Source organism: Macaca nemestrina, chromosome 10 (genome assembly GCF_043159975.1).
Source record: "Macaca nemestrina isolate mMacNem1 chromosome 10, mMacNem.hap1, whole genome shotgun sequence".
Lineage (NCBI taxonomy): Eukaryota > Metazoa > Chordata > Mammalia > Primates > Cercopithecidae > Macaca > Macaca nemestrina.
The window spans coordinates 26410282-26424576 of NC_092134.1; the positions used below are offsets into that span (position 1 = coordinate 26410282).

The 14295-nt window shown below is 37.3% G+C and overlaps 1 protein-coding gene across 12 annotated transcripts in view; it reads right to left on the reverse strand.

Moving 5' to 3' along the window:
- The window catches only part of LOC105497688 (RIC8 guanine nucleotide exchange factor B), a 114170-nt gene that overhangs the window by 20946 nt on the left and 78929 nt on the right, over positions 1-14295 (reverse strand). For all 12 annotated transcript variants that reach the window (XR_011608878.1, XR_011608879.1, XR_011608882.1 and 9 more), the window contains one exon: positions 6448-6592. Coding sequence is in view for 7 of the 12 variants with exons in the window: in XM_011768970.3 (XP_011767272.1) it covers positions 6448-6592 (145 nt within the window). In the remaining 5 variants the exon portion in view is untranslated. The remainder of the gene's footprint in view (positions 1-6447; positions 6593-14295) is intronic.

The following is a 14295-nucleotide window of genomic DNA, read 5'->3' on the forward strand; positions in this document are numbered from 1 at the left end:
TACGAAAGGGATTAGGGTTTTTAGGAAAAGGCCAAGACCAGGAAAGAAGGGGACAGGCGGGTGGGAAAGGAGATGTTATATGCAAATGAAACTAAAACAACTTTCCAGGGGGGAAAAACCCAGAATACATTGCTCCCCCAAGAAACAATATAAAGAACAAAATGGAAATTTACCATATCTGAATTTTCTTGAATTCCATTCCCTGGCTCCCATTCCTCAACTAGATGTCGAGCTTGATGAGGAAAGGGAACTCGATTTTCTTGGTATCCTAATGCCGAGGAGGGGCTGACTGACTCAAAAAATTCATTCATCCAACAAAAATTTACTGACTGCCGGCCGGGCGCGGTGGCTCACGCCTGTAATCCCAGCACTTTGGGAGGCCGAGGCGGGCAGATCACGAGGTCAGGAGATTGAGACCATCCTGGCGAACATGGTGAAACCCTGTCTCTACTAAAAATACAAAAAAATTAGCCGCGTGTCGTGGCGGGTGCCTGTAGTCCCAGCTTCTCGGGAGGCTGACGCAGGAGAATGGCGTGAACCCGGGAGGCGGTGGAGCTTGCAGTGAACCGAGATTGCGCCACTGCACTCCAGCCTGGGCGACAGAGTGAGACTCCGTCTCAAAACAAAACCAAAACCAAAACAAAACAAAAAAATTTACTGACTGCCTACTGTGTGCTGGGCACATCTACATGAACAAAAACAGACCAAAACCAAAACTAAAACCCCTCTTCCCTCTTGGAGCTTACTTTTTGGAGGAGAAAACAGACTTAATGAATAAGTTATATGGAATGTCAGAAGGTGAATAGCACTGTGAGAAAAAAAGGACAATGTAAAGAAGTATGATATGGAGTGGTAAAGGCAGGAGTGCAGCAACTGTTAACAAGGGCACAGAACAGGTGATACCTGAGTAAAGACTTGAAGGCGGTGAGGGAATGAGAGAGAGATGGCAGCTATCTGGAGGACAGGCATTCCAGGCAGAAGGAACAGCAGTCAATAGAAAGGCCTCAGGCAGGAATGTGTCTGCAGAGCCTGACACATAGTAAAGAGGTCAGTGTGGCAACAGTATAGCAAGAAAGGGTGCAAGTATACCACTGTGAGGACATCTGAACAGCTGACTGGTCTGATTTACATATTATAAGGATCCCACTGACAGTTGTGTTGAGAACAAAATGAAGAGGAACAAAGGTAGAAGCAACAAGGCCCGTGAGAAGGCTATTAAAATGATCCTGGAGAGAGAGATTTTAGCTTGGACCAGAGTGGTAGCAGCGATGGCAAATAAAAAGGGTAATTAGATTCAGAATGTATTATGAAGCTAGGACCGGAACTACCTGACAGATGTAGGTGAATACCAATTTAGAATGAATCAAATGGATTTTTGTGTTTTCAGGGATATCAGAGTATATACACAGATACATTTTCTTTCTTTTGTTTTCTAGATGCTCTGAGAACAGGGAAGCTATCTGAAGGGCAAACTCATTTCTCTCTTTGATTGGCTTTGAAACAGAATATAGCAGAAGTTAAAATAAGCTCTGACTTCACACCCATTAGGATGGCTATTACTAAAAATCACAAAGACAAACCGCCCCAGAAAAAATAATACTAGTAAGTGTTGTGAGGATGTGGAGAGAAGGGAACCCTTGTACACTGCTGATGGGAATATAAAATGGTGCAGTTGCTATGTAAAATGGTATGGCAGGCTGGCCACAAAATTAAACACAAGAACTATCTACCATGTGATACAGTACTTCTGGGTGTACACGCAAGAGAGCTGAAAGCAGGGACTTGACAGATATTGGTAGACACATGTTCACCAGCATTATTCACAACAACCAAAAGGTGTATATAAAATGTATATACATATGATAGAATATTATTCAGCTGAAACTTTGACATGTGCCGCAACATGAACAAATCTTAAAGACATTATTCTAAGTGACACGAGCCAGTCACAAAAGGAGAAATATTGTATATGATTCCATTTATAGACATTCTTAGATTCTGTAGAGACAGAAAGTAAAATGGTGGTTACCAGGAGCTAGAAGGAGGGGAATGTGTACAGAGTTTCATTGGGGACAAGGAAAAACTTCTGAAGAGAGATAGTGGTGATGGTTGCACAACAGTGTAAATGTACTTAATGCTACAAATTTGTTCACTTAAAACTGACTAAAATGGTAAATCTGATGTTACATATTGTATCCCCAAAGTAAAAAGGCAGAGTGAAGAGCACAATAAAACTTGCTTTCCCTACCTCAAAAAACAACAACAAAATTCCCAAAAACCGCAAGCTCTAGAGTCAGGCCGCCTGACCACTTATGAACTGTTTGCCCTGGACAAATTACTCGAATCATTGCCTTTAGTTTTCTCGTCTATAAAATGAGACTAATTCTATCTCAAAGGATTGTTGTGAAGATTATATAATATTTGTCTAGTTCTTAGAAAAGTGCCTGGCACATGTTAAGCACTCAATAAATACCAGCTATTGTTACTAGCATTAGTGAGCCACTTGTGGAGAAACAGGCAACACAGAAGGCCTCGGATGATCCAGGAGGTAAGTTACTCTATTCAGTCAAATCCTTACTATGGAGATGCACGTGTAATCTTCATTTAAAAAACCATGCAACAAATAGGTGGTTTTGTGGCGTTTGCTTTAAATTCAGATATATTTTGAAGAGATACCAGTTTCTCAAAATGTCTCCAGTAATTTGAGAATTATCATATAAATGACACACTGATTCTACATAAAAGAAGTAGGGTAAATTATGAAAGCACATCCTAATTCAGGTTTTTGCATTACACTTGCAATGGAAAGAACCAGTATAATATGGTGTCATTCTTTCATTTACTTATCTGATATTTACTATGTATCTACCATGTATTAGCCACATAAATATATACATACTGAATATACATACATACAGGAATACCAAATTGCATCTAGGCAATAAAACAAAAAAGGCCTCAAAATGCCTTTTTAAATTATAGTGCTTTTTAAATATTTCCCATGTCAGGCTGTTTAAGAGTAATAACCTTGACATAAAGGATATAGAAAACTGACAATTGTGAATCTATAGCAAATAAACACTGGAGCAAAGCTCAGTGCTGTAGTTAAGCTAATACACTGGCCTCTTTTACCTCTGGTCTTTTAGAACTCTGAATTTAGATACGTTCTATGACTGCTTACAGTAATAGGTTCTAGTTCCTAGAAATGCTATTGTACATAAATATGTCATCACAGCCCAAAATGGGCAAAGAGAAAAACCTTCATGTCCTGGTTTCTGGGTCACTTACTTCAATAAATATTTAATATTAAAAATAAAGAAATTTATAAGGCCCAATATAACGCGACAACTATAAAAAGCCTTGACTGAAGCAGCATAGCAAAATCTTGACAAATAAAAGAAAAAGTATCTTGCCTTGTGCTGAAGAAACTGTTTATACAGCTGGTGGCATAGCTAGAGCTAAGAAAAATATGGTTAAGAAGGAAACACCCCTGCGTTTATTAGTACAATGATTTTAAGCTTTTGGATCTGATTATGAACTAGTGTGGTGTGTTAAGTGTGCAAGGAGTTTCCCTAGGGTTCTGCTCACTTTTGGCCATCTGTTCCTCCTATCCCTCCACAAAGCAGTCTTTTAAAGGCACCTCTTTGGGCCTCTAGATGCCTATGCACCCTGTGAAAGCTAGTCGTCTAAAAGGAGACAAATGTCATTAGACACACATCTTTCAATTGATGTCTAGAATAATGTACAAACCATACCAGCCAGTTATATCACCTTTATAGTCAAGGGACCTCCATTCTCAGAGGCATAAAAGAAACAGGTATAAAAGTTAGAATTTAGAAGTTTGGTTTCCCTTTGACACAGGACTAAAGTTTATCTGAAAACTTTCAACAAACCTGGCTAGACATACACCAAAAATTTATGTGGCATGTAACTCAATTCTATGAGTGTATTTTCTCTAAGCGTGCTAATTGCAGAAAGCCATTTCCAGTCCATTAAATACATTTATTTTGACACAAAAGGCTTTGTTGTGATATTAACTGTCTACCATAGCCTGAATGTAAGCTCCATACAATTCTTGGTTTCAGATTCCAGTTAAGGATTACAGGTTACCTTGGTGCATTAATCAGAATCCACTTAAAGTTTTGACAATGGGACTAGAGACAACTGGATGAAGAGTAAGTTCTCTGCTTCTGCCAACAGTAGCAACTGTTGTGAATAAATGCATCACAAGAAAAGCAGACTGAGATCTTGGGAACTCTGACTGGTGAATGGTATTCAGGGGTAGGGGAGTAAGCAATCCTTTCAGATGCTGATTTTATAAGCTTGATTGGTAAAAATTTTTTACAACAGTTTTTAGGAAACAAGTTCTTTGAGCTCTGTGGATCGCTCCACAGAATGCAAAGGGTACTCCTGCTTGCAAAGGACTTTGTTTACCACCACTTCCATAGAGATTATTTGAACAAATATTTTAAAGTAACATTAAATATCTCACACTTTTTCACTTTAAAGCAGGAAAATTTAAGAGAAAAACAGATGCGAATCTATCAGAAGGGGGGAGATGTGATGCTACTTGAAAAACACACAATTATAATGATCAGTGTTTAAGAAATACAACAAAATTTCACAACGGTGACTATTCTGACTACACAAACATACCATTCATATGAATATTATAAGCAAAGTCCAAAGGCTGAAGATTATAATTAGGGATGTAAGGCTTAAGTACAGAAACTTTCCATGACAGACAGCCAAGACAGTAACAATACTAATGTGGCTGTTGATTTCAACAGAAGGTACTTCCTGAAATCTAACATCACTACTGCAATGTAACATAATTCTATTTTCCTACTGTTATAGTAGCATTCTGGTGCTTGCTATATATATGACCACTACCATTACAGAAATTCTCTACTAAACAAAATGAACAATACACATTGAGATGCAAAGATATCAACCATCTATGAGTACTCATGAGTTTTAGATCATAGCTGAATGTGTTCACACATCCTGGGATGTAAGAAATGCCTAATGTAATTGCTACTTTCATTTAGAAATATGAAATTTCTCAAGAGGTATATTTTAATGGCTCAAATAAAGAGATATCAATATTAAACTGATAAGGAAATAGTTTGTAGAATGAAAAAAGCTAGTAAGACTAATTTAGAATGATGACTTCTGTAATTAGGGAAAGAAAGAAGCAAGATTCTTCTCTCTTAGCTTCAAATACTTGTCATAGATAGCCAATTGATAATATCTAAATGGTGGCAGTCTTAAGAAAATAGTGCTTAGAGTCATTGCCAGCTTTCCCCCCAAAAACTCTATTTCTAGGACACACTCTATAAGATCCTACTGAGGCTGACGGCATCAGGGATGCTAAAAGTAACATTACCTACTCAGATCTGATTTGCCAAGAAACAGGCCATGTATGTCCTGTCTAATTGGGAACTGATCATTTCTTTCACCTTCTGACAACCCATTACTTGCATGTCAACAAGGCATGGCACAATGTATGTTTTTGAAAAGTATCTGACTTTGCAGATAGTCTATCCTTGATCACCTACTGCATGATTCGCATCACACTCTAGAAGATGGCCAGCAGAAAGCACAGCATGTCAGTGTCACCATGTCAAAAGGAAAGAGCTTTTTTCCAATTTTCAGATGGAAATCTTCAAATGGAACCCAGAAAAAACACAGCTCAAATAACTCCTAATAAGCGGAAACTAAGAATTTACATGGGTTGACGGTTACGAGCGGGATGGAAAGGATGGAGAGGGAATAGGAGGAAGGAGAGGTGGTTTATCTTGGGATAAAAGAGAATAATTATAGTGTCTTTAATTTGTAAGCACTGACTCAGAGAAGACTTCACAGAGTCTCTGGTTTGCCTACTTATTGCACTTATGTATCTGTTAGAAGATGAGTCTCCATATGTTTGTTTGATTAAAATTCACTGTGAAGCCAGACTTCTTTTCTTTTGATATTCATGTGTCTTGTTGCACTATTTTATTGACTTATAAAGGCTTTTATGCAAGAGGGAGGATCAGAACCTACATTTAGATTTCTGAGAAAGACTAAGCATCAAATCATCAACTTAAATAAGTGGTCTTGGTTATACCTTATAAAATCTCAACCTATGGAAAGGAAAGCAAATAGTAAGCAATAACACTTTTTCAGTACAATCTAAACACACCAGCTCTCTTAGTACTTGGGAGAAGATAATAAGCATGTTGAAAATATCATTTCTTGCATTATTAGCTTTCCTCCATCACTTGAAGTCACTCTCTAAGGCACTAGCTATGAAACTGCCTCTAAAAACACCATTAAATGGAAAGCTTCCAAATCCACAAGAGAAAAGAAACACTTGGAAAATGAAAGACAAAGGAAGTAAAAGGCAAATAACAAACTCAAAGACACAGCCATACTTAGGTGAAAAGAAATTTGATACTATACTTTGGTTTTGCATTTTTGTATTCTTCAGTGTCTGTGTCCTCGTCCTCTGAGTACCAATTATCTCCTCTTCCTCCAGCCAAGAGGCCCCTGGCCGCCAACAGTCCTGCAGCATTCCCATAGCCAGTGTATTTCAGCAGACTATCCACTGCAAAAACAGAATAAGGTTTTAGATAGGAATCCTTGGGTCTTCACCATCATCATCCACCACTCACCAACACAGGAACGTTGAAGACAGACGCTATGGCAGTAAACCTTTAAATTGAGAGATTTTCAAAATGTGGTAGGGTAGTGGTTACACTGAACTACTTACAAATTTTCCCATAGGCTCTGGGGACTAAGAGCCTTTTTTGAGGTATCAGAAACTAAAACAGAGCTGTTTTGAACACACTTTATGGCAAAAGTGGGGCCTCTGTGACTGCCAGACCTTTGGTAAGGGTCACGCTTTAAGTTTCTGATCTCAGATCTTACTATTTAAAAATCCAGTTTTGGAGAAATGATAAGAAACTAGATAGAGTGAAAGATTGGGATTTTAGCAATATGGCACATAATGTAAAATCTCTCTCTCATTCTTTGTTGGAATTGGAGGAAAAGGGAGTAAGAAATAAGAAAACTTAAGGAAGGATATTAGCAAATAGCATAGGCTATAACTTATTGCTTTTTTAAAATAAAAAGTCAGCAACCATATATAGGCACGTGAAGCCCATTAAGAAGGCAGACCCAGGAGTTAGACTGGCTGGATTTCAATAATGGCTCTACCAATTACTAACTGGTTGACCTTGGGTAAGATATGTTGCAGTTTTATCCTAGTTTTCTATTCCGTAGAAATAGAATAGTAACTATCTACCTCACAAGTTAATATATGCAAAGCATGAAAAGTATCTAAAACGAAGTAAACAGTCATTCTTTTTCTCTGAGAAGAGTGGGTAAAATGATCATTTTCGAATTATCTTAGTTTTTTTTTTTTTTTTAAAAAAAGAAGTCTAATGAAAAGTTTGGTTCAGGTTCTCTGTAAGTATTATCCTGCCAACAGGGTCAGGTGATGTCTCTCTTAAGGTGAGCAGACACATACAACTTTTGCAAGGGATACTTGCATTGTAGTAATGTTTTTAGTGATTTCTAAACACCTTTAAGGAAGATACTAAACAGTAACTGGCAGCTTTGTTTAGCAGTATTTAATTTTCTTCAGGTACAATTTCAAGGTAAACATTACAATATTTAATCAAAAGATAAGAATTGAGAAAATTTACTGAAGGTCTTTAACAGAATGTTGTTAAAATGTCATCTGAAAGGCAACTGTAGGAAACATAACATAACATACAATCTTATCCATGTATAAAGCCATAGTAAAATCTACATCTGTAATTCAGATCACTTACCTCAAAAAAGACAAAATAGAGCTGGAGAAGATTCAGAAAAAGGTAATTAAAATGACTGGGGAACTGAAAGGGTTGGTGGAAAGGAAAATAGGTAAGAAAAGTGGGTATATATGATCAGAGTATAAAATCATGGAGGATATGGATAGGATAAATGTATTCTAGGATAGAGTTGACTGTTACATTTTCAAATACCTGAACTAAAGGGTCCTTCTCATGACACTGTAAATAGGTGGTATGGGGATAAATAAAAGGACGTCCTGCTTTCAAATAATATAGCAAACTGGTGAAATTTGTGCAAAAGGAAACATGGGCTAATGAGTATATTAAATGATGTTGAAACCAGTCATTTTCAATCTTAAAACCTATTGGTAACTGTGGTCTGTCTGTAATAATCCTCAGTGGGTGCTGGATAGAATCCTATTAGAATTATTGAATGAGGGTGGGGTAAGCCCTCTGAGTAAGTCTGATATGCTCTCTTGGTATCAGTGCCTCCCCAAGATGTAGCGCTTTAGATAAATGAAGGAATCCTTAAAAAGTACTAGCAGAAGAAATGAGTGGTCAGTGTATTTAGGTATTCTTAATATTCATGAAGGTCAGACATTTTCTTAATGACAGGTCAGACACAAAGCCACTGAAGGCAAAGGATCACAGATCTAAACCCACACAAAGTACCTTACAGATAGTAGGTGATGTTATCATTGTAAGCATTACTGATAAAGCTTATTTTTAACAAACAAGGAGATGTAGTAGATCCAGAAAAGAAATACTCATTACAATTAGGACACTCTAAATTCAGATATGAATAAATGTTTAAATGAATATACTTAAAGACAAAATAACAATAATAAGAAAAGACACAAAATGGCTAAAAATTAAAAGAGTTTAAAAATGCAAAGGTTATGAAAAGCCAAAATAGGTTAAATAGAAGTAAACAGAATACTAAATATCTGTTCTCTTATGTAGAAAATCTCTCTGGAAGCCAGTTAACAGTAAAAGCCCCTAGCAATTTTATGAAAATCATGTCAACTCCTCTTTCACTGGAACAAACTTTATGTGCTAACTCTGTGACAGGCAGTGTAGGTTACAAAGGTGACTTAAGACATAGTTTGCCTTCAGAGTAGACAAAGGGTACAGCCAAGAGTTTTCAAATCACATGAACTTCTGTTAACAGGATAAAATATCCAAAAATTGGGGGTAGAGAAGGTGAGACAAATGAAATACGAAATCCTCACAGTGAGAAGCACTGAAGCAGTGTTTCTAGCTACTTTTAAGTCTGTTTTCAAATACACCATATAATATCTTATTTTATACTGGGAAAGTAGTAAATGGAAAACTGCACTTGGATGTTAAGGTGAGCTGCTAGGGCAAACAAAAGATTTTCTGGGTTGTTCTAAAATAAAAAGGAAACGCACAAATATATTTGTTCCTTGCATAGTAATTATCCATATACAGTTACATGAAAATGCTGCCTAAATGAAACAATTCAGCATTCAGTCAGAAAGTTGCGAGAAATATTTCACCACTATTTTACCGGTATGCTAGAGGGCACTATGAACAGAGGAAACCAACCACGGCAGCACTGTGCAAAGTCAGAACTGCATTGGTAACGATACAGACAGTTACACAAATGTGGGTTCTACCACACTCTAAAATAAAAGCAATACGTTTTTGCTCTTTTACCAAGAACAAAGAATGTCAAGAACCAGCTTCTACCCAGAGACTATTCCCCCTTCTCTGTGAAAATCCTTTTCCTTCTAGTCAAATGCTGTAACTTTTAGAAGACTCAACTAGTGGCTTCATCTTAGTGTCCTTATTTCCAGTCTCACACTCCATTTCTTATTCCACACAACTGCCCAAAATATCTTTGTAAAAATAGGATTTTACAACCTTCCTGAATAAAATCTCTAATGTCTTCCCTTAAAAACTAAGCTCAAATTCCAAAACAGGGCATAAAAGGGCTCGTTTTCTGGCCTCCGCTGTCTTTTCCAAATTTGTCTCCTAAAGATTCCTCACACCTTAAACTAGTCTCTTTTCTATACATTCAAGGCTACTTCCTATTTCTTTTTTTTTTTTTTTTTTTTTTTTTTTGAGACTGAGTCTGGCTCTGTCGCCCAGGCTGGAGTGCAGTGGCCGGATCTCAGCTCACTGCAAGCTCCGCCTCCTGGGTTTACGCCATTCTCCTGCCTCAGCCTCACGGGTAGCTGGGACCACAGGCGCCCGCCACTTCGCCCAGCTAGTTTTTTGTATTTTTTAGTAGAGACGGGGTTTCACCGTGTTAGCCAGGATAGTCTTGATCTCCTGACCTCGTGATCCGCCCGTCTCGGCCTCCCAAAGTGCTGGGATTACAGGCTTGAGCCACCGCGCCCGGCCGCTACTTCCTATTTCTTTGTCCTCTTCTGTGAAGGCTTTCTCTGATCTCCACACCCCCAAGCACTCCCTCTTTCAGGTTGCCATACTACCTGGCACATTTCTCTCTTAGGGCACTTATCATAGTGCACAGAAATTACTCCTTTAAATGGGACCCTGTATTCACCAGCCTGAATTTATAGAGAGCACAAACATTTGCTATTTTATTAAACATTTATGGGGCACCTGCTATCTGTTAAGCACTGGGGATCCAAAGATGAGTAGGACATGATCTCCGACCTAAAGGAAACTCAGTGTCTAGAATATAAGTTCAACAAATAAAGAGTTACAACACAGCAAATGTCAAAAGTATTAACAACAGAGAAGAAAAAATGGTACAAAGGAGAAAATGATGAACTCTGCCTGGAAGGTCTTCACAGAGATGATGCTTAAGTTCGTCTTCAAGGATAAGTAAAGTTCGCCATGGTAACAAAGATGAGGAAGAGCATTCCTCACAAAAGGAACAGCATCTGCCAATCCATGGAGATATGCCAAGAAATGGTGCAGTATAATCAGGCAAGAATAAATAATTTAGTATGACTAAGCATGGAGCGTAACAGGGGAATAGATTTCAAATACACTACACAGAGACTCTGTGGAGGTAAAATTTGGATTTTACCATGCAGGCAACAGAGAATCACTTGAAGTTTTATATGAGGGGAATGACAAAATTATATTTGTATTTTACACCAATCCCTCTGTTAACCATGTGGAAGACAAACTGAAGAAAATCTGACTAGAAACAGAGACATGAGATATTTTAATAGCTTATTAATAGTTAAAATAATTTTAAGGGCTTGTACTAAGATGGTGGTGTGGGAACAGAATGGGGGAAATAAATAAAATATATTTAACAGGAGGTAGAATCTATAGATGTGGTGATTATGACTTCTACAGGTAAAGAAGGAATCTAAGGTAACTCCTAAGTTTCTGGTTTTAGGAACTAAACAGACAATGGTGCTGTTTGCAGAGAAAGTGATAGAAGGATAATGAAAAGGTTGAAGGGCATGGGGATGAAGATCATAAATTCAACTTTAGACATGAGTCTGAGGTACCAGTGAGACACTCAGGCAGAGAGGTCCAGTAAGCAAGTGGATAAATATGACTGGGGTTCAGAAGAAAGGTTGGGGCTGAAGATACATAGATTTGGGAATTTGTGCAAACAGAAGCCAAGGGAGAGGATGAGATTACTCAGGGAGCAATGTGAAATGAGAATGGGGACCAGAAGATAACCATGTCCAGCTAATTTTTGTATTTTTAGTAGAGAGGGGGTTTCACCATGTTGGCGAGGATGGTCTCGATCTCCTGACCTCATGATCTGCCTGCCTCGGCCTCCCAAAGTGCTGGGATTTCAGGCATGAGCCCCCGCGCCCGCGCCCTCTTTCTTAATGCAGTCTCTGTATTCCTAACCCATTGTAACTGTTGCTTGCTGTCTGTCTCTACTTAGTGGTCTGACCTTTGAGCCTTGATCAAGATGCCTTCACTTTCAAATTTCCTTGGCATATCCTTAAGATAAGAGACAGTTCAGACATTCTGAAAAGTTATTTGAATTTTATTTTATTTTAATAGTCTACCTCCAAACCCAAATTCCAAAATCTGATTACTTTTAAGCTGAAGGTAAACTCAGACATTTTCTTTTTTTCTGGCCAGAAGGTTTTAAATTTGAACTAGTTGACAACATTTAAAAACAGAGAGCTTCTCCGGAAAACATGGAACATCTGCTAACACTGGCCACATGTTCCTTCATGGTAACCATCAGTTGCTGCTAAAGAGTAGCAACATCCTCTTTATAATCTCCCATAGTCTCTTTGTCTCCCCATCCCAGCCAATTGTCTCCACAACAGTGAGCCAAGTGTCAACTTTCATTTGTCATCTTACATCTAGTCCACCTGACTTACTTTTATTACCAGCCTGATACTGTAGGCATTTGCGTCTGTGACCCTTAAATAAAAAAATAAGTAATACATGGGCAGAAACATTGTTTATCTTCTATACCTCTGTAATCCCAGGGTCTAGCTCAAAAACATTTGTTGAACAAAGTCTGTTTATTCCAGAAGAATACATTACTAAACTTATAATCAAATTGGAAGGAAAAAATGATTATAGGCCAGGTGCGGTGGCTCACACCTGTAATCCCAGCACTTTGGGAGGCCAAGATAGGCAGATCACAAGGACAGGAGTTCGAGACCATCCTGGCCAATATGGTGAAACCCCGTCTCTACTAAAAATCCAAAAATTAGCCAGGCATGGTGGCACGTGCCTGTAGTCCCAGCTACTCAGGAGGCTGAGGCAGGAGAATCGCTTGAACCTGGGAGGCAGAGGTTGCAGTGAGCTGAGATTGTACCACTACACTCCAGCCTGGGTGACAGAGCAAGACTCTGTCTCGGGAAAAAAAAAAAAAGATTATAATGCAGAATTGTTGAGGTCAAATTAAAAATATATTATCTGCTAATGGAGGTTAGCTTTGGGCTCAAAGTTAGGACTATGAAACTAAACACTGGATCTAAAGGGGAACAAAACCAACCATTTCAAATTTAAAAAGTTAACAAAATTCACTTATAAATGCAATTACCATAATTACCATATTTGCTATGACACTCACTCATCGGTAATGTGATTATATTTAGAAATTATTTAGATATGTAATTATTTATTTAGATTTATATATTTAGATATACACTTAGGTATGTAATTACAGGAGAAATAAACTTTATTCTTCCCCATTTTAAAACTTTTTAAAGGTATACAAAAAATACATGTTCATTATAGAAAAATCATACAGACAACTAAAAAAATCACCAGTACTCTTATTACTCAGAGGTAACAATAAATAATATTTTGGTATATATTTTGACAAACCTTTTAAAATGAATAGATACACATATGTGTGATTTTGGATTTATGCATATACATGTATAATTATACTTTAAAAAACAGATCATTTCTGATCTCAAATCAATTCAGCCAATATTTATAGATAACTATGTGCAAGGCACTATGCTAACCACTTAATTCCAAGATGCTAAATCAATCTTTTTTCAAAATCATTAAAGAAGAAGTAAATTGTCTAAAAGAACAGATGCTAAACAGTCTATAATAATAGCTAATATAATGAGAGGAAATATGGCAGAAAGAAAAGATAGGACCCAAATTTGGGCTCCTGCCCTCAGCAACTGTGTGACATGTTATTGAAAGGCTCTCAGGTGGCAGGTTGCTTCATTTATGAAATCAAAATATAATATTTACCTTACAGGATCATTATGAGAATTAAATGAGATTATACATAGAATGTCAGGCACATGATACCTCTCAATTCATAATCATTATGATAATGATCAAATTAGGTTACTAATATACCATCTTAATGTGAACTTAAGTGGTAGGATCAATACATCAGAAATGAAGTTTAAGAATAACAATTGACTTAAGATTTTAAGAGGAGTGAACTTTTCCATCTCCAAATTATCTATCTTACTTTTTTAAAGTACCCCAGTAGAATATAGATCTGCCTAGATGGGATTTTATACTAGCAGATTTACAAAGTAGAAGAAGTAAAAATAAGAATAACTGAATAATCAAAGTTCCTTGTTTGGAAAACTTGCCTTTTGCAGAGTAATCCATATAATTTTAGAAAATATCTTTAATTGTTGGATCTATCTCAGTAGACAATCACTTTATATATACTGATGGAGTAGTATTGTAGTACAGTTATTTTCAAATTTCTCTCTACCACTATCTTAACTTTGTCTCAAGGGTATTATGCATTTTAAAAACTTCTGTTCAGTATATTATATAGCTCACATTCAGTAACTACTGATTGGAAAACTTAGTAAAGAAACCAAAACTCCTATAGCTTTAATTCCAAGAGGAATTAAAAAGAGGAACTAACCTAGACTTGTGCCTGCTTATTAAAATAGTAACCCCTGAATTACTGAAGCAACTTTTCATAATGGCTCTAAGTCCTGCCCCATTAAGATGAAGGCTGGGTTAAGGATACAGAAGACAAACTTTAAACGTGAGTGTGTTTGGTAATGTATCTGTCTTTGCATGTCTCAATGAATTCGGA